The sequence below is a fragment of the Temnothorax nylanderi genome, unplaced genomic scaffold (genome assembly GCF_030848795.1).
Source record: "Temnothorax nylanderi isolate EJ_2023f unplaced genomic scaffold, tnyl_v1.0 TNYL_tig0239_pilon, whole genome shotgun sequence".
NCBI lineage: Eukaryota > Metazoa > Arthropoda > Insecta > Hymenoptera > Formicidae > Temnothorax > Temnothorax nylanderi.
This window is the reverse complement of record NW_027249301.1, coordinates 97,949-120,493: the sequence shown is the minus strand read 5'-3', so window position 1 is coordinate 120,493 and position 22,545 is coordinate 97,949. Positions and strand designations below refer to the sequence as shown.

At 39.0% G+C, this 22,545-nt stretch overlaps 1 protein-coding gene across 3 annotated transcripts; it reads right to left on the bottom strand.

Annotated features, from left to right (window-relative positions):
- Positions 1-918: 918 nt before the first annotated feature.
- Positions 919-22,427, bottom strand: E(bx) (nucleosome-remodeling factor subunit NURF301 E(bx)). Of its 3 annotated transcripts, none has more exons than XM_071718199.1 (24): positions 19,913-22,427; positions 18,748-19,030; positions 18,268-18,476; positions 17,751-18,113; positions 16,398-17,561; positions 16,064-16,254; positions 14,402-15,908; positions 14,131-14,266; positions 13,176-13,480; positions 12,898-13,035; positions 12,703-12,810; positions 12,361-12,560; positions 11,864-12,103; positions 11,351-11,561; positions 10,884-11,198; positions 10,274-10,462; positions 9,875-10,108; positions 9,247-9,580; positions 6,221-6,425; positions 5,175-5,437; positions 4,698-4,865; positions 4,273-4,468; positions 3,869-3,953; positions 919-3,675 (listed from the first exon to the last, which is right to left on the bottom strand). In XM_071718199.1, exons 1-24 carry the CDS (start codon positions 20,982-20,984, stop codon positions 3,473-3,475), a joined length of 8,319 nt encoding a protein of 2,772 aa, XP_071574300.1. In that variant the 5' UTR covers positions 20,985-22,427; the 3' UTR covers positions 919-3,472. The 3 variants fall into 3 exon arrangements, with proteins under 3 accessions (XP_071574300.1, XP_071574302.1, XP_071574301.1); XM_071718201.1 differs by having other exon boundaries at positions 12,427-12,560; XM_071718200.1 differs by having other exon boundaries at positions 13,176-13,447.
- Positions 22,428-22,545: the final 118 nt, after the last annotated feature.

The following is a 22,545-nucleotide window of genomic DNA, read 5'->3' as shown; positions in this document are numbered from 1 at the left end:
CGTTTTAGCAGACTCCGTTGGCAGAACATAAGTTGAATGCGAACGCAGTTGATGTCGAGTTTGCTAATATGTTTGATCTGTGATCTGTTACCTGCAATCTGCCGACATACTGTTATCATTTTGATTACTGAGATATATCGGCTAATTCATGTCAAATATATCATTGTTCAATATATATCTGTATAGTTTATGTTTAGATTATACTTTTTTCCGTCGCGTTTTGCTGAAACTGCCTTGATCTCCGGTTACCTAACAGAAATGCCGGTCCTTATCATGGTTGATCTTCAATTTTGAATTACGTTATTTACGCTTTGAAGGCACTTTTTCGGCTACCTTTATACGTCTGATGTTCGTGTTGATGCTAATTTGGGAGATTCCATGAATATCTGCGCAAAAGTACTCTGCGAAAGATATGTTCGGAATTCGGAACGTTCGGAAGAATACCGAGCGTCCTTTAAACAAAGGACTTCGTCATCGACAACCACGGCGGACAATCGATTAGGGTGACTTCGATTGACCTCCGATTAATCGATGATTAAATTATAAAATAATATCTATCTATAATATCTAATAATAAAATTAGTTATTTTGTCAACATGGATAGAATTATTAATTTTTTGTCGTTTGAAAAAGAAAGATTAGATCAGGAGCAACGAATTACATAGCTAGAACTTCGTTTCAAGCGATTCTGCTGATTGAATCAATTGCCGATTAATCGGTGAACAAATTATCAAATAATATAATATCTGCATTATGCAATATATGCATTTTGTTAACGTGGATAAAATCATTAACTTTTTATCACTTTTAAAAAGAAAGATTAGATCAGGGGCAATGTATTATTTTGCTAGAAACTTTGCTTCAAGCAATTCTACCGGTTGAATTAATTACCGATCAACTTAATAAGAACAATAGATATTTCAAAGTTCATATATATAATTAATAAAAATCGTCAGTGATATCCACTAATTTTCACAATCAAAGTATGAGGCAGAAGCTATAATTATTAAATATACAGATACTTAAAATTATCTCTCTCATATTCTTGCTATAATTATATGTATATTTGCCTTGCACAAGGAAATATCTGTGTGCCTCGCTCTCTATTCTATATATTCGTCCAACAAACGCAGAATTAAAGTGTGCTTTGATCCATTACACATTTTTGGGAGCTTTCCAGCAAGCGACACAAGTCGACACAACTGTCGGTCTTTGTTACTCATTGCCAAAAAAGAAAGATAGAACGACGTTTATGTTAACTTGTGTCGCTTGCTGGAAAGCTCCCGTTATTAGTAATACAGCTAAAATATAAACGATAGTTTCCTTTTCATTATCGTTTCATTTAAACAAACTCCTCTGTACTTTTCACTGGCTTTTTATTTTCTCCTTGTTTGGAAATCAAAGAATTCTACAATTGCCTTTCTTTTCCAGATAAACTTTCCTTTTTTTTTCACATCTGTGTGTAGTTGTGTGGTGTTGCGTATATATACATAAGCAGACAACGCTGCCCGTCCCTTACAATCTAAACGCCTAAATGTGAATCGTCGATTATAAACAATTTCATAGAAAATTTATTTATGTGATTAAAACAACGCATAAGTAAATAGAATCGTAATCGCTAGCTTGTGTGAGCACGAGACGATAAACGAATTTGTACAATTTATTATGCGTGTATCCTAAAAAATAGTCTTACGGCTATACGATGACACAACTGCTTTCCTTTGCTTTCCCTTTCTTTCACGTCGGATACATTATAAAGAAATAGTAAAGTGGAGTAGCATTTTTTTTTTCGACCGTCTCAAGTGTACTCGTCAGATAGCCGATCGTTTCTCCTTTTTCACGCGACTCGGACCATCGGACGTGATATCACGGTCGCATATTGTATATACATACATAAATAATAGCGTAACATGATGAATGGCGCATGAATTCTGAACCACAACTTACAACTATTGCATAAACTCGAAGTAAACGTGGCGATTTTACGCACGAAATTATCTCTACCTGGAATCCTATATAAATATATATACGTATGCATGTATATATATTTACATTTATTATTACACATATGTATTTTCCTGCGTACAGGAAAAAAGATTCTCAATATACAAAAAATAAACTTGCAGGTTTTTGTCAATATATCGTAACGCGTAGATTTAAACCTTCACAATCCTGAATTTCACCTATTCAAGCTCATATTTTTTGTTAACTTATGTCGGTGTTAGATACTCTGTCTTCACATTTCTTTTAAAGGCTGTTACAATTCATTCGTTGCATAGGAAATGATATACCTCCGCGCGAGAACTCAATATTAAAATGATAAATAATTAAATAAGATCAATCTCTTAGAGACGACTTAAAGTGAATTCGCGCATTACAATTTTACCTCATTGTAGTATTGCTTCCGGAGATGAGATAACTTCGTGACTCAAGAAGAGTCATCATTTACACATCACTTTATATGCTCACAATGGGCATCGCGTCGTTGCAAATTTGCGCCATTTCCTTCTTTCCAATCGAATCTTCCATTTCTTTTCCGTAAAAAATACACAGGCAATGTTATAACGCGAGAAAGAGGCAAGTCTGCATTTCGTACGGTTTTGCGGACGCGGTTTCATAATAACGTTGTTCGCGAGTACCAACTACAGTATGGAACTTATAAACATTTTCGTGCACATGCGCATGAGACGTAATACAAAACTTTCACTAAACGTTACTTGAACTCTGAAGGGAATCACTTTCGTAAAAGGAGATTCTTTCACTTGAAGTGTTGCAGGAAGTGTAAAGAGGATTTAAAGAGCGATTGAAAATGATGCATCGTCATGACTGTAAAGAGTTAAATTGGACGGCTAGTGAGCGTGTTAAAAGAACAAAACGACCTTGTGGTCTGTCAAACCTTCCCCATTTCCACATGTCCAAAAAAGATAACGAATAAAAGGGGGCTTTCAGTAATGAACAGAAAGATAACTATGTTACATAATTATATATTATATTTCAATAACGCAATGGTTAAAAAAGTAAACGTTGTTGAAAAAAACGTGAATTTTGCTATATGGCTTATTTTTTCTTTTTCACGCAATAATAGACGGCAAAACGAAGGTATATCTTCGTAGATAAAAATCAACTTATGCGACACGGCATAAGCGGTAAGTTCTGGTCTAAAATTCACACTTCGTACAGCACAACTGGAACTGAGAACTCAGTAAATTGCAGTGAGGGAGGTGAGAGGGGGAGAGGAAAATGTTCACACAACTATAATAAATAGCGGAAACCGGTGCCTTCTCTACTTTTACAACCTTAAATCTATTCCGAGAGAGTTTCAGTTTTTTTTTCTACATACTGTACTGGCACAAACTGTTCCGTTTTCTGTTTTCCGTAAAACGCACTGCACTAAATTGATTCTCGTGCACTTCCACTTCGATTCGATTCGGTTCGGTTCCACATACAGCTACATCGGGTTTTTTTGATTGAATTACTTCCCTTCCGAGAACTTCTCCCTTAGACATTTAATCTTGTGAACGAAGTACGTCTCCAGGGATTCGGCGCATTTGAAAAATGGCGACTCCTTCGGGTTGTAATACCGACAATTGTCGAATATTTTTGTCATATCGCCGATGAACTCGCTCAGTTTCTTATAGGACCGGTCGTTTATCCTTAATTCAATAGTCTGCAAGTCTAAAACAATTAAATGCAAGTATAATTAAATCAGATATATAAACAATTATATTGTAATTTAAAAAAATGTATATATATATATATATATATATATATATATCACGCTCAAAGAAAGAGTTATGCTTTCATAATCAAAATGATTTATCTGAAGAGAAAAATAGATTACTAAAATGATGATAATCATGATACTTACCCATTGGTTCTTTTATCACTTTGTAATAATCTGGCGCTTCATTAGGGTCTACTGGTTCCATAAACGGCCATGCACTTTTATGAGCCTATAATAAACAATTCGCATATTTTGGATATCGTGTGTCTTTATCTCTTTGAATAGAATGTTCAAACCTTAACCGAATAAAGTATTTTCTTATTTTAACATATCCGATAAAATATTACTTTTAGCTCTTCATCTTTATTTTATTTTGATAAATAATAAAAGAGAAGGAATCATAAATAATGAAGAAACTTATTTTAAATGGCAATTTCTAGAATTAACTATAATTATTTTAGAACCTTTATCAGAGACATTTTCTGCTAGGGACGAAAGAATTAATTTATAAGAATCATCGATATAGTCTAATGAAGAGGGTGTTATACCTGTATTTGTTTAATTAATTTCTTTAACAGATCGAGGTCTTTTGCATTGAGGTTCTTCATATTAGCAAAGTTGACAGAAGAATTGCGTTGGCAATTTGGACAAACATATTCATCGATATTGTCGGCCTCTGATTGAAGAATACCAACACATCGGCCATGGAACCAATCTTGGCATTTGTCGCAGCATATGTAAAATCTTTAAAAAAAAATTAACGCATTACTCACTAAATGCTCACCATATAATAAAAAAATATAATTATAATTGAAAATATAAAATTGAAAATTAATCATGTAATTATACATAACTTTATGTAGCATTGTACATATATTAAAAACACATACACATGCATAAATGTACTATACTTTTTTTTACTAGATATTTCTATTATTAACACAATTTTTTATCAGATACATAATCCACTTACTGAGATTCGTCATAAGGCTGTTTACATAGGCAATACAATTCTTGTGTATCTCTCGCGTGTCTGCATTCTGTACAAACAAATTCTGACAGAGACTTGCTCATTTCTTCCGTTATGCCCACGCAGTCACCGTGGAACCAATTATTGCATAAGTCACATCCCACATAAAACCTTTAAAGAAAGATTGGTATTTGTACAACTTTATCAACATCTTATTATTGGCATTAAAGTCTAAAGTCTCTTTTTAAATTTGAATATAATATAATTAACTAAAAAATATCTTATGACTTATGATACTATGTAGATTCTCTACTTCACTGATCGCGAATCTACCAGCGGTATATATCGCGCAAATAAAATAAATATCTCACAAGACTGTGTTTTTTGATTAAAGTAAAACGTGATACAATCTTAAAACGTAACTTAAAAAAATACATTGATAAAAATTCGATCAGGCCTCGTATGGTCTTGAGCTCTTACTTGGTTTCGTCGTAAGGAGTTCTGCATAAACAATATAGTTTCTCTTTCTTGATGCGAGACGCGGCCGTCGAACCTCCAGGAGGCGTTGTACTGTTACCATGGCCCTTATGCTTTTTCGGCCTGCTACCACCACTTCGACTGGACGGGCTAACCTGTTGTGCCACTTGAGCATTTGCCTTCCGCTTCGCGCTGCCAACCTTTACCTCGTCTTGTTTGTGTCTCTCTGCTTTCGTCCTGGTGGCGAGTTCCGCTGATAGGTCCTTCTGCAAGGATATTTATTGAGAATATTTTACCAGAATTATTTTACGAAAATCCTGACAGTTACAATTCCGAATGTAATTCGATGTAATTCAAGATCTCATCTCCAAATCATTTTAAGTAAACCTGCAATTCTATGTATGGGACACAAGGTTTAAAGCTCTTGATTCAAAATTTGGTAGTAAAGTATTTTTTCTTTTTTTCTTTTAATTATGGCTGCATTCGGCAGAGAAAGCTGCTTTGCAACTGTTGTGAAATTCGTAAATTTGATTGGTGTATACTCTTAGCTTTGGCCAAAATTAAAAGCATACACCAATCAGATTCACAAATTTTACAACAGTTGCAAAGCAGTTTTCCCCGCTGAACGCAGCCATGTGCCCACATTATCGAGCTAAGCAATATTGCGAGTATTTCGATATTGTATAATTCGATTTGCAACATCCTAAAAGTGATGTTTCGCTAAAGGATGTTACAAAATGAAGTTACAAATTTCATTGGACAATGTCGCAAGTTAAACTAAACAAATATTTCAGCCCATACGACAGAAACAAAATATGATTGGCTTCAAGTTCGATTCGACAATAGGCCCTTCTTTTTAACTGAACTTCTTGCACGGTTTATCTTTCCTCTTTTTCTTTTCACGTTCGAGAGAAAAAGAGAAAAGATGAACTGTGCAAGAAGTTCAGCTAAATAGAACAGACCTATTGTGAATACTAGGTCATTATTATGTTACATAAAGTTACACAAGATATTTATTCATCTGCTATATTATTTGTAATTAGCATTACCTGTATATCGATTTGAAGCTCTTTCTCGAGTAAAGCTCTCTTTTTAAGAATGTCTTTTTTAAGAAGTTCCTTGTGCCGGAACAATAAAACCTGCATTCGGGAATACACTTGCTGTTTTCTCCGCTGCTCTTGGCTGTCTTTCAATTTTGCGGAGCGGTTCTTAGGTGGTGATTCGTTATCTAATGTCTCCGACAGTTTCGGCATTCTAGAAGTAGTTTTAACATTATTTTAAAATATAGCATATTTTAAGTGCCGCATTGTTAAGATGACCGCTGAAGTAATGAACTACTTATAACATAAAATTTTATTTATTAATATGATGTAATTATCATAAACATATCTTTTTATTATCGCCACAGCATACACAGTTTATCTTAACAGTTTTCAATTTGGTTAAAAGAGAATACAATTCGAAGTTATCCTGTGATTAAAAATTTGGTCATATATTATTTCAAACAATATATCTGCTTGTAATTTATTACAAGTAGATAGATAATACAATCACATAGATCATAATCTTTCTAAACGTTGCTTGAAATCTTTCTTTGAAGAAAAGGTATTGAGCAAAAATGAAGGCGATAAAAATAGAGTTATAAAAATATATAAAAAGTATAAATAAAAATATGATAGTAACGATACGTCTATTTCGATATGTCATTTTTGCTGGTAAAAGCTAAATACAGAAGAGACGAACTATGGGTTAAAGAGATATCTTTGATAGATTTGAGATATTTTGTATGTTAGTGAGCTTAATACTTTAAATCTTTATTTCCAAAACCTACTCTGACTTTCCCCTAATTTTTATGATACAAATTGACTTCGACACCAATACAAACATCGATAAAGAGGAATTAAATACAAATATAAATTATTTATCTACAGGTTTTCTGTATTTCCAAACTGATAAATACTAATAATTATACAACAAATAAAATGCAATCTTCCTCATAAGAGGAGCTTTGTGAGCGAAATAAAATGTTGATAAAGCAATGTGCAAATTCCTAATTTGCATACCTTTTTATTTTTATATAACTCTCTTATTCTTCAGTCTTTTCTACCACTATTTTATACATCATTATTTAAGATTTGGTTGATTAGTTCTTGAGTCACAAATATTTGAAATTTCGGGAAATCCGTACATACATAGAAACCTTATAAAACTGGGTCTAATCAACCAAATTTTAAAGAATTATATATGAAATAAGGATAGAAAAGACCGAAGAAGATAATAGAATTAGAAACAGCCCGATATCTCAAAATTTGCAGAAGTTACAACTACCACAGACATTTCTTAAAAAATTATGGACCTTTTATCGCGTATAAAGCTCGGTCTAATCAACCAAATCTTAAAGAATTATATATGAAATAGAGGCAGAAAAGACTGTAGAATATAATCAAATTAGAAATAGCGATATTTCAAAATTTGCGGAAGTTAGAGCTACCGCAGACATTTCTCAAAAAATTCTTAAGCAGAAATTGATAACCCCTTTACCGATCCTCGCCAAAAATTCAATACCAACCTACCTTTAATAATACTCTATCCATAAAAAAAAAGATTCAGCTCGATATCTCAAAATTCGCGGAAATTAGAGCAATCACATAGATTTTTTTATAAACAGAAATCGGTAACCCCTTTATTATTAGCAATTTTCTAATTCTATTATATCTTTTAGTTTTTTTCTACCCCTATTTTTCATATATAATTCTTTAAGATTTGGTTGACTAGTTCTTGAGTCGTAGATAAATCCGTACATACATACATACACATACACACACACACACACATACATACGAACATTTTTTTTAAATGTGATTTTCCGATGTTTTAGAACATTCTGAACACATTGCGCGCGTTCAGCAGACCAAGCCGCTGAGTAGCGGTCGAACGTGATTGGCTCTAACTTTTAGAACCAACCAATCAACGCAGAGTGTTGATAAGACGAACTCAACAGTTGTGTCTGCTGAACGCGGCCATTGGCATCGAAAACTAATAGCGAATTCGGGCGCTTGCACTAGTGCGCACTGAGGCTTGTTTATAATCTATTCTTATATTTAAAGTCATTTAAATACACATTTAAAAACTTTTTAGCCAATAAAACAATCTGTAATATCTATATGGATGCTGTACAAATCATTTTACAGACTAAGAAGTATTTAAGATGATCTGTAAATATAACAATTGATTAAGAACAAGCCTTAGTGCGCACTCAGTATGCACTAGTGCAAGCGCCCGAATTCGCTATAAAAAAACAATTTTTTCGTCGGTCTTTTCTACCTTTATTTCATATATAATTGTTTGATTAGGTTAATTAGACCTAGTTTTATACGCAATTAAAGGTCTATATATAAAAATTAACAAAGTAAAAAAGAAAGAGAGGGATGTTTTAACGTTTTTTGTTTAAAAGTGTTTTCAAATACAGTTCAATTCAATATAGTTTTTATACACAAATATGTGACCTAGATTGCATTCCAAATATAAAATTGTAAATTCTTTTCATTTTTTAAGATAATAATTTATATACATATCTTAATGTGACATTTTCTATATTTCTTACATTTCTGATTATAATATTGTATGTACAAATGATTATAAAATTTATGAAAGTAAAAAAAATTAGCAGAAAAAAATTAAAAAATTAGCAACTATGATTAGAGAGTCGTCGCATTCTAAAAATGAAAGCGAAGCAAATAGACCCAAACGATGTTAATGGCACAGCGTAATACAGCAACACAACTTCGTTTATTTAAGAGGTAGAAAGAAAGAAGAGCATAGTTTATATATGTATAGAAGTGCATGAATACAGCATTATTTATGTAACAAGGAACTTTCAGGATCTCAACTCGTCTCCGATCTGGTTAAGCTTATTACATCTGAAATATTTGCGATTTCTGCTAATTATATATCCTTAATGATCAGTTCCAAAAGAATATCAAAGACGGAAAAAACGAGAGTTGCGCTACTGCATCATATACCATGTTAATAGCTACTTGATCATGCTATTTGATCTGTATTTGTAATCGCTTACTTTGGGGTCGTTTCGCGATTTTCTTGCTTCAGTGCTGGTCTTTTCCTGGGTGTCTCCACCCAATCTTTATCTTTGTCGCCGACTCCACCGGACGATTGCGCGTTTATCGGCGTCGTCGCCGCTGCTGTTGCTGCTGGAATGTTCGACGACGGCGCCGGCCGTTTGCGCGACGGCGGCCGCGGCGTCGTTGCCGCGGGCGAATTATGAGTCTGATTGCTAGTCACCGAATTCTCTACGCCACCTTTCATTTGCTTTTCCTGGTAACGTTGTAGTAACAACAATTTCTCCTCTATCTCCGGAGTCAGGTTCTCTTGTTTCAAAGCAGTTTTGATTGCTAAAATCAGAAATAAATAAGAGCGTTTAGAGCAAGAAAATATTCAAAAAGTGTTTCTCGAGTAAGAAATTCTTACAGAAATTTTTGCTATAAAAATTTATATAAAAATCTTTAAAAAGATTTCTATAATATTCGTAAAAAAAATCAATATTTTTTATATGAGAAATACCTAAGAAAATTTATTTGCATAAAAAATAAGCTTTCAAGAAAATCCTATGGTATAAAAAAATATTCTTGAAAAATTTTGTGTAAAGCACACTTTATAAATGTATTTTGATTTTCTTGCATACTAACTTTGTTGAACATATTCTGGGGTCAATATAAATTTATTCGGCGCAGAGTCGCTTCCTTCTTTCACCGATTGCGATGATGGTTGCTGTCCGTTAGCTATATTCGCTTTTTGCGTGTCGTCCTCTGTTGCGTTTACCACGCGTCCCACTTGCTGAACGACCACTTTCGGTTTGTCCGCCGATTTTGGCGTTGCCGCTTGTGGAGTTTCTGGAATGGTTTCGGTGGCACTTTTCGGCTCTAATAAAAAACAGATTCATAAAATGTCGCAAAATATTAATAATTATTTTGTCGAAAGTATTGTCGAAAGTATCTATATGGATATCCTTTCAAAAGAACATTTACCGCCAAATATTTGTCATTTCACATTTCTTAAAGAGTAACAAAAGTCGAAAATTTACGCACCACTGGTAGCCGACGGGGACATTGTAGACTGTTGCTGTTTTGGAGTTGACGATACTGGGGTATTTGTAACTGACGAAGTTTGAGAATTCTGAGATTGTTGTTGCTGATTGTTGGATGATTGGGCTGGTTGAACGGCTAAGTAAATCTTTGTTGGCCCCAAAACGCCTTGCTTACCGGTCGCTGCGTGTGCTAAAATCGATTTAAAACTTGTAATTTAATTTAACACACCGTTGTTAACCCCCCCCCCCGTTTTGTCATTCTTTTATATAGAAACTAACGACCGTGACCGGCTATTTTTTTTTCATACAAGTTAATATTTCGGGAACAAAATTTCCTTTATATGCAAAAGATAAAAAAATAAACAAATTACGACAAAATGACGGATAAACACAATTACAAATCTTAATAAAAACTATCAGTTTCAACAATTTGGCATGATGATGTAAACTATATGTCTCCCTAAACACGAGTAAATTTGTCATTGATCAATAACGTGCGGGCAACAAAAGACGAGTTGATGTCTCCGGGCAATATGTTAATATCAATTTACTCCTGGAGGAGTTTATCAATAAATTTATAAATTAATTTTTAAAGATCCTTAAAAACCAACCTTTCAAAAGTTGCTGTTTAACTTGTTGCTGCACCATATTTAATTGCTGCGGCGTGAAATCCGAGCCTTGCAAACCCTGCAGCACAATCCGCGGGCCCTCGGCTGTACTGATAACTTGCGCTGTCACACATTTGATTACTGTGCCAGGTGGTTGCCCTGCTAATAAAGAAGCCTCGATACTGCCCGGAGTTGGAGTCGTGGCGGAACTCTGAGTCGTCGTCACTGACGCGGTGGAAACTGCGGTGGTCGTCGTCGTGCTCGTGTTAGTAGTTGCGACTGATTGCGCAACTGTTGAAGTTTGTGTGGTTTGCAAAGCTAAAAGTATAAGTGCACATTTTCAGTAGATATAACATTTTCGTAAGATATAAAAATAAAGCGTACTTTCTTTGAAATGCACATTTTTGGTGAGCTTTTGAGTTAATCTTTTTATTTAAAAAATATGTAAATAATTAACCAGAGTAACTAACCTTGTTGTTTATTGGCAGCAACGGGGCTTTTCACGATAAAGCCACCATTAGCCGAGTTTACATGCACAATTTGATTGGACGCGTTACGTATTACAACTTGGTTGCCGATCGCAGTCAACTGGGCTTTGCCTGACGCCAATTGCTGGACCAGGTTTGCGTTCGTGACCATTATCGGACTGCCGCTTATTACTTGACCACCGGAAGATATTACCTGCAATATTTTTATACAACATATAAGTGTAAATAATGTAGATGTAATATATGCATATATTTATTACAATTAACTCTAGAATTCGCGAGTCTTTGAAACTCTATAACATTTAATTTTTCATGTGCTTCTAAATCAATTTTTTTTTCAATTTTCTAGAATTTATATAAATATTAAGTGATACTCTATTGGACTTAAATATATCGAATTTAATATTTTACTAAATTTTCAGCAATTTCTGTTAGATCACATATATTCGAGAATTACTTTATGATTTGATTCACGTTAACCGGAAGCATCATTACCTGCGCGGTTTGTCCTGTGTTGGTGACCACGATGGCGTTCTTCGTTGCTTGAGCAGTTGTGGCGGGTGTCAGAGTCATGGTTGTGGATTTTACGCGTTGAACAGTTTGCACCACCTGAGCTTGTTGCGGCGTTTGCGCTTGTTGCACCGTCGAATTTGCCGTTGCCTTTGCAGTCGGACTGGTCTTAGTCGCAGTCGTACTCTCCGTCGCCGTTTTACTAACGGCAGTCACAGTCTTTGCCTAAAATATATCAATTGTAATAAATCAAGTTGTCGCATAAACATTTACGCTTGCGCGCGCTCGTATTGACCGCAATTTAATTTGTTATAGTTTTCTACATATACAAGCTTATTATTTATTTTATTCCTTGAGTTTATATCGATTGGTTATACATACTATTGTATCGATTAATTATACATCTCATTTTTATACGCTCTCTTCTGCAAATTAGAATATTAAGAGTTTTTGAAAAATGTTCTTTTTTTTTAATAAATTACTTTTGGAGTTGTAGATGTTGTCGAATTTGTTTGAGCGCCTTGTGTAGTGCCCACAGTTTGGCTTACATTCAGCACATGCAGTTTTCCATCCGGCATCTGAACCAACTGCTGGCCAGGCAACAGCCCGCGCACCTGCAACTTTCCGTCCGGCCCTCTGAGAATTTGCACTCTTTGCTGCACTTGCACCGGTGAAGGAGTGCCTGAAATGAGTTATGATTAAGACAATTAAGATAAAATTTTTTAAGAAGAGAATTCATATATATTGCGCATCAATCTTTCGAGAACGAAAAAAAGATTTTTATCGTTATCGTTAAGATTATTTTAAATAATAAGTAAACTTACTCGTTGGCGTCACCCTGATCAAGGATTGCTGGTTTACTCCTGGGGTTTGCGGCGTTTTTGGTAAAATACTGGTAGGGCCAGACACAACCTTGGTAGTTCCATCCGCAGCTAAAATAAAGCAATAGATCAGTTTATACAAAGTCAACTTCGTCATATGATCTTCTATGCGCCCGAACATAAGAGTAAATGGCTTACATTTCGTCATATAAATACGCCGTGTACCGATAAAAGTTTTGTTTTGCGTAGGAGTCGTTAAGAGAGAAGTCAACTGCGACTTCGTGCTATTCGGGTTCGCTGGAATCGCGACTTTCGAAACCAATTTGACGGTGCCATCTGAAAGTAACATAATCTCTTTTAATATAATTCTTGTCCTGGTCTACGTTGTTTTAACAAAGATCAAATATATATCGCTGTATACTGTGTATACACTTTTTTTTCTTAGTTTTATCATATATAGTTTTGTCTTAGCTTACCGTGAGAGGAATTGGCTGTAACTTTGACGAGTTGGGTAGCAGGCGACGAGTTCGTGGACTGATTTTTGTAAGTCTCCAGAGCACGCTTCTGCTGATGAGCCGCCCGCTGTATACGCAACTGCTGTTCCATCTTTTCCTTAATCTCTTCCGGTGTCGCTTTACCGCTTACAAGCTGGTCGCCAGTTAGACCAGTCGTGCCAGCAGTGACGACGGTGGTGACGGCTTTATTGCCGCCGCTGACGACCACTGATTGCGGTGCTCCTGAGCGACTCCTAGTAATAATCTGCGCATTAGCCTTCTCTAACCTGGAGACAGGACAGACACACCAAGCGGAGGGTTAGTTCCCAGTGGAAGAAAGCAAGCGGTTAAAGGTTTAGCGGTCAGATCCACGCTTAGGATATTCATCCTCGGCGTAAATTACAAAAGCGTAAACAGAGACATGTTTCACAATTAGCACAATTTGTTGTCCTCGAATCGAGAGAGATATATATGCAAGGTAAAATATGCATTTTCAATTTTCTAAGATTTGTGATAAACTTAGAGTAACTTAGAGTAACACAGCGGGAGAAGATCATATTATTAAAAAGAATCTGTCGTAAATCTGGATAAATTCTTCGATCTTTTAACTCTACCTCTCTTCTATATAATAATAATAAATAAACTTATAATTTCCAAATTTAATAAAATCTTTTTTTAGTACAATTAAAAAAATTCAGATTATTCGTCAAAATTATTCCGATTTAATTAGTTCGACGTTTCTACTAAGAGCAATATAAGAATCGTTAACGTCTAACATTCCTCAGCTGAAACTTGAGCAAGCTCAATGAAATCGGTCAACGGCATAGCAATTGTAAGATAAGAAGAATGTTTCAGAGAAAATTTCAACAAACGCGTTAAACACACAAAATAACATGCAAATATTTCGTTGTCACACACATGTTGGACCAATCTATACCTGTCGCCGTATTGTTTGATCTCCCATAGTTCCAACTTGTCCTCGTCGACCCATTCTTCAGTGACTTGTGGTTCGGTGCTCTGTGGAGATTCTGGACGTTTTCTTTTTCTCAGACCGCTCCTTATAGACGTTACCTCTGCAAAATTTTTGTACATGACGTCAATATAATTTTAAAAGAAGTTATACCTTAATATATAATCATAATAAACTGTTAGCTAAATTATAAGTTTTACACGATTGGGAATTTATATATGTTATCTTCTATACAAACCTCTGACTTGTTTCGGAAGTTCGAGCGGTATAACGACCTTCCTACGTAGATACTGAGTTCTGTCGAGAAACTGCCCGACGTGCCGATGCTTCAATATCTCCAGTGACATGATCTCCGTGTCAGTTGTGATTTGATTCTTGCCGTCGGTGGACAACGGCTTGGCTGCCATGTCGTCCCATCTGAGACAGGCCCAGACTATTCTCAGCTGAATCGCAGCAGCAGCTAGCGACTTTAAACCAACCGTTCTGTACAGCCAGCAAGTCTTGAACAAGGGTCTGGGACACGGATACGGCCACACCGACAAATTTGCCTTGGCTTGATGGTGAAACCCTTGCACGGGTATCTTACCACCGACGCGGGATAATTTCCTCAATTCGTGCTGAGGAAGTATTAATATGCTGCGCTGCTTGTTCTTCGTACAGAAGGTCGAGCAGAGTGGATACTTGACTGGCGTGCGTTTTTTCTTACGATCGGCCATCGTGAACGCCACCTTCTTCAAATATACCTTACCCTCCGTCGCCGTCGTCGTATATATCCGTTCAGTCCCGTCGGCGTGCAATTCTTTGACGAATGTACTTCGCTGTACTGTCCTTCCTCTACGGTTCACGATCATCACTGTCTTCGCACCACTCTTATTTGTCGTTGTGGTCGTAGTTTTCGAAGAGACGGTCGTAGAATTACGATTAACGGCAGCATGCTCCTGTGTTAAGCCGTCCGCGTTCTTCACTGTCTGCTGAGTCGTTGTAATAGTTGTGGTGGTTGTAACGACGTTACTCGTTGTGACGGTAGTCACGCTACTATTCTCCGTATGCTCATTCTCGAGCTTGATCTTCTTTGGAGGGGAAACGTCGTTCTTTGTCTTCATCACGTTCGTCGCCACTGCTTCCTCGTTGCAGCGAGTTGCTGACGCCACTGCTGATTCCAAATCACGTCTGATCGCATCCTTTGACTCGTCCGAGGTTTCCGTTTTCACGGAAGCCGCTGCGACCTGTGGCGAAGACGAGGAAGAGGACTGATTGTTGTTCAGAATGCTTGCCCTGCGTACCAACGCGAGCAGCTCGCGCTTCAGCCGCGTCTTTCGCATGCACAAAGGCGAATAACAGGTGTCGGTACTCGGAGTGATGATCTGCGTGGTATTAATTTGCACGACATTGTTTTTGTTGGCGTTATTCATGTTACAATAGCGCGAGTAACAGCTGTCGTTCTTGCAGAGCTTCATTACAGTCGCGTATTGTAAGCGCACCTGCTGGATGCGCTTGCTAATCACCGACAGCATTTCTTTCGCGGATGCAGAGGCGGGTGTTACTGCCGTTTTGCTCGCTTGCTTTGGTTGCTTGACGACAGGCGACGACAAAAGACCTTGCAAAGAGGCGTCTCCGCCACCGCCACCGCCAACAGCGTCACTATTATCCGTATCGTTTTCTTCGTGATTTTCCATATCAACCTCTGAGGAGTCGCCATCCCCACCTTTCTGCTTTGACGTCAGATTCGCTTCTTTCGTCTTTACCTGCAAAATTGAATTTACAAACTGTAAAGATACAAAATATATTATAATACATAATTTATATTAAAATTTTTTTCATTGTCGGAGTGATATAGATTTGCATAAAACGACTGCCAAATGATATAATTACACTTATTATTTAATGAAGACATACTCACAGATTGCAATAACTTTCTTTCTTCCAAAAACTTCAAGTGTGATCTGCGAGGCAGGAAATCGTCGATTCTCGTCTTTTTCGCAACTTTTGGATAATGCAATCTTCCAGGACTGGTTAGTGCCTTGTTGATGTCGAGCTCTTCAAACTGAGTAATCGGAGTAAAAACTTTTTCGATTTTCATGCCAGCTAAAACTGAAAAGAGATTTTCTATTTAGTGTTTTGTTACAAATAAAAGTCCATTTTAGAAATACTTTCTAAATTATAGATATTAATTATAATTTTATAACAAATCTTTTTTATTGTATCAATTTAAATTCATCGAATTCGCTACATACATGACAGATTCATCTTCGTTTCTTGTTTGACAGATTGGGATTCCGGTTTTACTGATGGAGAAGGACCAACACCGTTCGTCTCGCTGTCGGTCATAGACTCCTTTTTTATCTTTTCCATATTATGTTCCTGTTTTATCGCATCACTTTCTACACCTTCTTCTTTGATTTCTTGTTTCACAATACCATTCTCCGTCTTACTCGGACAGTACTCCTTGATGAGGAATTCATAAGTGGGCGGGTCAAGCGCGAGGACTTTCAAGCCACCCTGATCCTTGATCTGTACCATAATTTTCTGTGGACCGGCGCGTAAGCCCATTTTTGTCATGTCCGAGAATCGGTTACGGCGTCTAGCCGATACCCAAAGCCAACCGCCTTGGCCATGCACCCGATATTCCTCACCCTTCTGCTTCCACACCTGATGCTTCAGGCCGAGTGTGTATTTGACAAAATTGTAGAGTCGATTACGCTCTTCTTCGTCCTCCTTCTCCTTTTTTTCCTTCTTATCCTGGCGTTTTTTCTCCTCGCGCTCAAGTGCGGTCACCCGTTGCAGTTTTACATGGCCGAGCTGGTCGTGCCATACGCTCGCAAATACAACAGATTTGATGCACGCCTGCAGGACAATGAGAGTGCGCGCAAAGTCTCGCGGATTCACACACGCTCCCACCGCTGCGGTCCATGGTTTGCGCAGCAGTGGCCAGTTGGTGTGCATGAACGACGCCTGAATATTGCTTTCAAGCTGCAGAATCGTTTGGCGTAGGGTACTAACCAACAGGGCACGGGTACCCGTTAAACTGCCCACCCACTTGAATTCCGATGCTTGCGTGAGCGAGAACTTGTGCGACAAGTGACGTTTCTTATCGCGTTCCTCGTTTCTCTGAGTCTTATTTAGCGCAATGGGATTGGTGGTATAATGATTGACGTACGACTTAAAGTTGTTGTCCATGCCCAATTTGAACAAGTGTGTGCCAGATGCAATTTGATGTGCCTTCTGACGCGTTACTCTAGTATTGCCATCGCTTTCGGAATCCTTTATACCCTTGTCTAGCTTCTCTTGCTCCTCCTTCGACAACGGTGCCATACTCCGTCTCTTTATATCGTCCATGTTAAAGGTTCGCGGTTGCAACGATCCAGTTTTCGATCTTGTCACGATAGTATGCTTTTTGCCTGAAACAAAAAAAAAAAGATTGTAAACGTGACACGAATAAAATGCTACGAGCACATATAGAAAAGTTCAATTGTTTTATAGAAGCCTAATATTTGTTCTGCAAGAAATGTTTTCTCTTTTAATATGAAGGAACCAATTTCTTTAACACACAAAGCTCAATATTACAAAATTCTATTGTAAAGCCTTACCGTCTTTTCCAACTTTCTCCTCTCCTTCTAACGTCTCTTCCTCAACATCTTCAGACGATGACGTAGAGGCACTAGTTTTCGTATTTTTGTTCGTATTCGTCGCGGTCGACGGCGCTTCGGCGTCGACCTCGACAGTTTCGCCGACCACCTCAGGTACCTGTGTAACTGGAGTCGACTCGTTACTGGATAATTTTGCTCCATTTGCACCCTGTTCCATTACTGCTGTACGTTCATCGAGAGCATCTGCATTCTCATGCATCTTGCGTATCATTTCCTCTGCTTCCTGTCTCTGCTTTTCCTTCTTCTCCTCCTCCTCTTTCTCTTGTTTCTCTTGTCGCTCTTTTTGCATCTTTTGTATAAGATCTACAAAATATTTAAAAAATTATTTTTTAATTTTATTTAGTAATAATTTTTTAAAAATATTTTTTTAAATACATATCTATATAAACTTTGTTATGCCGCCGTTGATTGAAAGAGATAAAAAAATTAATCGTTAATTAACGAAAATTGATCTTACTGTTTTCTATTTCCAGGTATGATTTCTTGTTTCCTTTGAATTGATTAGTGATGGTCTCCGTAAGCTCCATTTGACGGACTATTTCCTCCTTGTAATCCGACAATTCGCGATAAAGCGCTATTTCCATTTCATTTTGATCTAACACACGCATCAGCTCTTCTAATTGCAAAGGTAAACTGTAATACCACACCTCGCCGTCTTCGCTCTCACTAGAAAATAAAACCACAATAAAAAAATTTAAAAATTACGTACGTATATATGTAAAATCGGAGCTTGTTTTTTAGTCTCTTGCCACTTCAGACTTGTTGCATATTTCGCAGATTTATAATTTCCTTTATTTTCTTATTTTGAATATATAATTTTATAAAATAAAATAAAAATTTTCTTGCTTTAATATTTGCTATATAAGCTATATAAAAAAATAATCAAAATTTTGTAAAATCTCAATTAGACATGCAGATACATTAAAATATGTCTTACACAAAAACTCTTCTTGCAAGAAACCAATATTTTCTGCCGTGTCTGTCAAATCCTAAATGCTCTTGTCTACACAGCGACCCGTTCTTTTCGACATCGGGAATACAATCCACGACACCCGTCACTTTGTGAGCTTTACATGTACTACATTGCCAATCCTCAGTAGGAACATCGACCAGAGGCGGTTCTACACATTCTAAATGAAATACAGCTGGGCAAGTCTCGCAACACAACAGATCTCCTAGTCGATGGCAAACTCTGCAGTGATCGTCATAATGCATGGTTCCTGTAAAACATAGATATTGTCCATTCCATATTCTCTCTTGATAAATTTTGAGTACCTTTTTGCCATTACAAGATATTAGATTTAACTGAAATAAGTTTGAACTAGCTTCGATTCCCAAGATTTTACGAGCAAAAAAAATAAATTTTTTAAATCATCAAGAGACACGGTAGTGTCTCGCGCAAAGTACGCACGGAGCAAGACACTACAGGGTATATTTACGCAAAGACACGGATTTGCATAAAATTTTACGTAAAGAAATTGTTATGAAATATAAAATCGCACAAACAGCGTTTCTATAACAAACATATTCTTAAAATATATAATTCTAAATAATTTATATAAAATGTATACTCTTATAAAATGTAGAAATTAGACTAAACTAAAAAATAGTTTAATTTTTATAAAAAATAAATTTCTAAAATAAAGAAACCAAATCGTTTGCAAATGATAATTTATGAATTGTTAGAAACATTCAGATCAGATTTATTAAATAAATCAAAATTATATCTTAGTAGAAACGTATTTAAAACCTAAAACATTCAGTTTGTGTTTAGTTTTATATTTAATTTGAATAATTGACTAAAAATATTATAATAAGTAACTATGGCCGGTATTCATAATCGGATCTTATTTCAAGACCGTCTTAAGTAATGTCTTAAGTTGCTATTACGGTCATTTCATTGGCTGAACGGAGTCTTAAGACTGCCTTTGACTGGACTTAAGACAATCTTGGATATAAGATCAGACTATGAATACCGCCCTATCAGCATGGACACAGTAAACTTTTTCCTTGCTGATTTTCAATAATTATGCTACATTAGATCTGTATACAAAAAAGTATGTACTTAAGATATAACATATGTGAAATGCATTTTATTGTACCTTCATGCAATAGATCTTCTCTCACTGGGTTTGTGATTAAAAATTGATCTGTTAAAAACTGTAGGACCTTGATTCTATCCTCGATGGCAGTAAAAGGATATTCAGTGGTGGCTAATATCTGTAAAATGTTCTGATCGAAACTCTTATCGCTCTCCACGTACGAACGCAACACCTCTGGCCACGTCATAGAGTCCACGAAATACAGACTAACATTCACCGAATCCTTTTGGTCCAACGGACCGAAATGCGTCTGCTGCGAGTCCTCCTCTCGCAGCAGCGCCTTGATCAGCATAATGTGAATCTCTGCAAGCAAGTTGGTTTGATCGTCGCACATGAGGGCGGCGCAAAAGTCCTCGAATCTGAAGCAGGAGAGGCGTACCAGGGTGCGAAAGTGCCTGAGTACCTCGTAGATGGAGAGCAACGGCATGACCAGTTCTTTAGGGACCAACAGATCGTCCGAGGACTTGGGTAACACTAACGGGGGCAGTTCTCTGTTCTGCAGCCACAACGGCTCCGGACTGGGCGGCCGCTGTTGGGCGAGCAGGGCTTTTCTGGGAGTGCCACTGGTGGTGCTGTAGCTGGACAGCGAGAAGTCGCTGTCGCTCGACGGATCGGGTTCCTCCATGCTTTCCGAGGTATCCATGTCACTCGGCATTGGCTCCTCCTCCGGCTCGCTCTTCTCGCTGGACTCGTCACCGAAGTCGGAGCCATAGTGATACTCGGAGTCGTGGTAGTCCACGTTGGGATTGTAGCCGCGACGCTGATAGGCACTACCTGTAGCTCCAGAGTGAACGCCCTTGCGGGAGTGCCGTTCGCGGCTGTTCCGCGACTTACGCTGATTCCTGGTGCTGCGCTTGCTGCTCTCCTCGCTCTCGACCGACGGTGACGTCGGCCGGGACGCCGTCGGCGTGCTCGGCTGCGAGCCCGGCGTCTCGGCGCCACCGCTGCCTAGTGCTGTCCTGTTCTGCAGGTACTTGGGCTTCTTCATCAGGTGATACTGGAACTTCTTCGGCCGTTCCATCACCACGGACTTGGGCGGGCGCCCCCGCCTCTTCGAGCCCCTGCCCGTCATTATTGTCGTGCGTCGCCGTTGTCCTCCCGATCGTGATCGTCGTCGTCGTCGTTGCCGCCGGCACCGGCGCCGTCAACCTCGTTTCGGAATGCGGGGGACTGGGGCCTACCGACCAGACCTACCTTGCTTGTTCAGCCTTTCCCTCCTCCCGCTCACCTCGTCCGCCGCCTCTTTTCGTCTCTCTCTCTCTCTCTCTCTCTCTCTCTCTCCACTTCTCTCCTCTCCTCTCCCTGGTCTCCTCGCCTCCTCACTCAGCACGTGGCGCGCGTGCTCGCACGCTTGTAAACAAACACAAGTGACATCGCCGCGGCAACGAGCTGGATCCGTCCATGATGTCCGATGCACTCTGATCTTTGCGCCATTTCTCACGGGCCCATGGTCGGTTTCGCGCGGTCACGTGACCAAACACAATCGCCGCCGCCGCCGCCGCGACGCGATGCCCTCGCGGAGATGCACACCATCCGCCACCGCCGCTTTCCGTCACACCCGTATGCCCGTCGTACCTCCTCGTACGCCGCGTCGTGTGTCCCGCGAAAAAAACCACTCGCCAAATTTGAGATAGCGAAATCGGCGACGCGAATTACGCCAGAAGGGGGTCTCTAGCTGCGCGCTGTGGTGGTGGTGGTGGTAGTTGTCGACAGTGGCGGCGGCAGCGTCGTCGTCGTCGCTGAATGGCGGAGCGGCGCGTGATAGCGGCGCTGCAATTGGCTCATCGGGCCGCCGCCATGTCGGCCGTTCGGCGATCAGCTACCATGAAAAAGACGATCGTCCGTGGCCAATGGCGCGTCCCGTTCGATCCCGACGGTCCCGGAGTCCCACGGAACGTTCTCGGGAACGCCAAATGACACGCGTCGGGCTTTGATAGCGGCCGCGTGTCGCGCGACTGCAGAAATTCGCTCGATTCCGCCGAGACGCTCACGAGCTCCAATCGCCTGCACCGTACCTTCCTGCCGCTGGGTTCCTGTCAGATCGACGTCCGCGGTAGATGGCGGCACGCGCGCGTTCGAAAAAAAAAAAAAAACGCAATTCTAACCGCAATCCCGTGGCGCGGGGCGACGCGCGGCAGAGACGCGGGCACGGACGCGGACGCGACGGCAGAATCGCCGATCGCGAGCAGAGAACGGAGAAACGCGATCTGCTCTTCTCCCTCGTCTGCGATCACTCCAAGCCACTCCAAGGTGGACACGAGCCCGGATCTCGGATGCGCGCTCGCTGGGACTCGTTGCCAGAGGACACTACCGACGACGCGGCGCCGCCATTTTGCACGTTTCCTCGATCGATAACCTCCTGCATCTCATGGTTGCTGCCTTTCGCGAAACTGCATTTTCGTAGATCAGAGATCTCAGGATCTCGCGATTATTTTGCTCCGATTCTTTTTTTACGCTCGCTCGCTCGCTCGCGAAGCCTGCTCGCGCGAACTGCGAGTTTTCTAATCAATCACCTTCGTCGCGCCATCTACCCTGGAGATTCGAAACTCCTCAAGCGTCGTCGCCAGACGGCGGGATTGAGGTTACCGGCGGAGCGCCGGCGCTCGCGCGCGCCACCTGGCGCAACCGCGCCG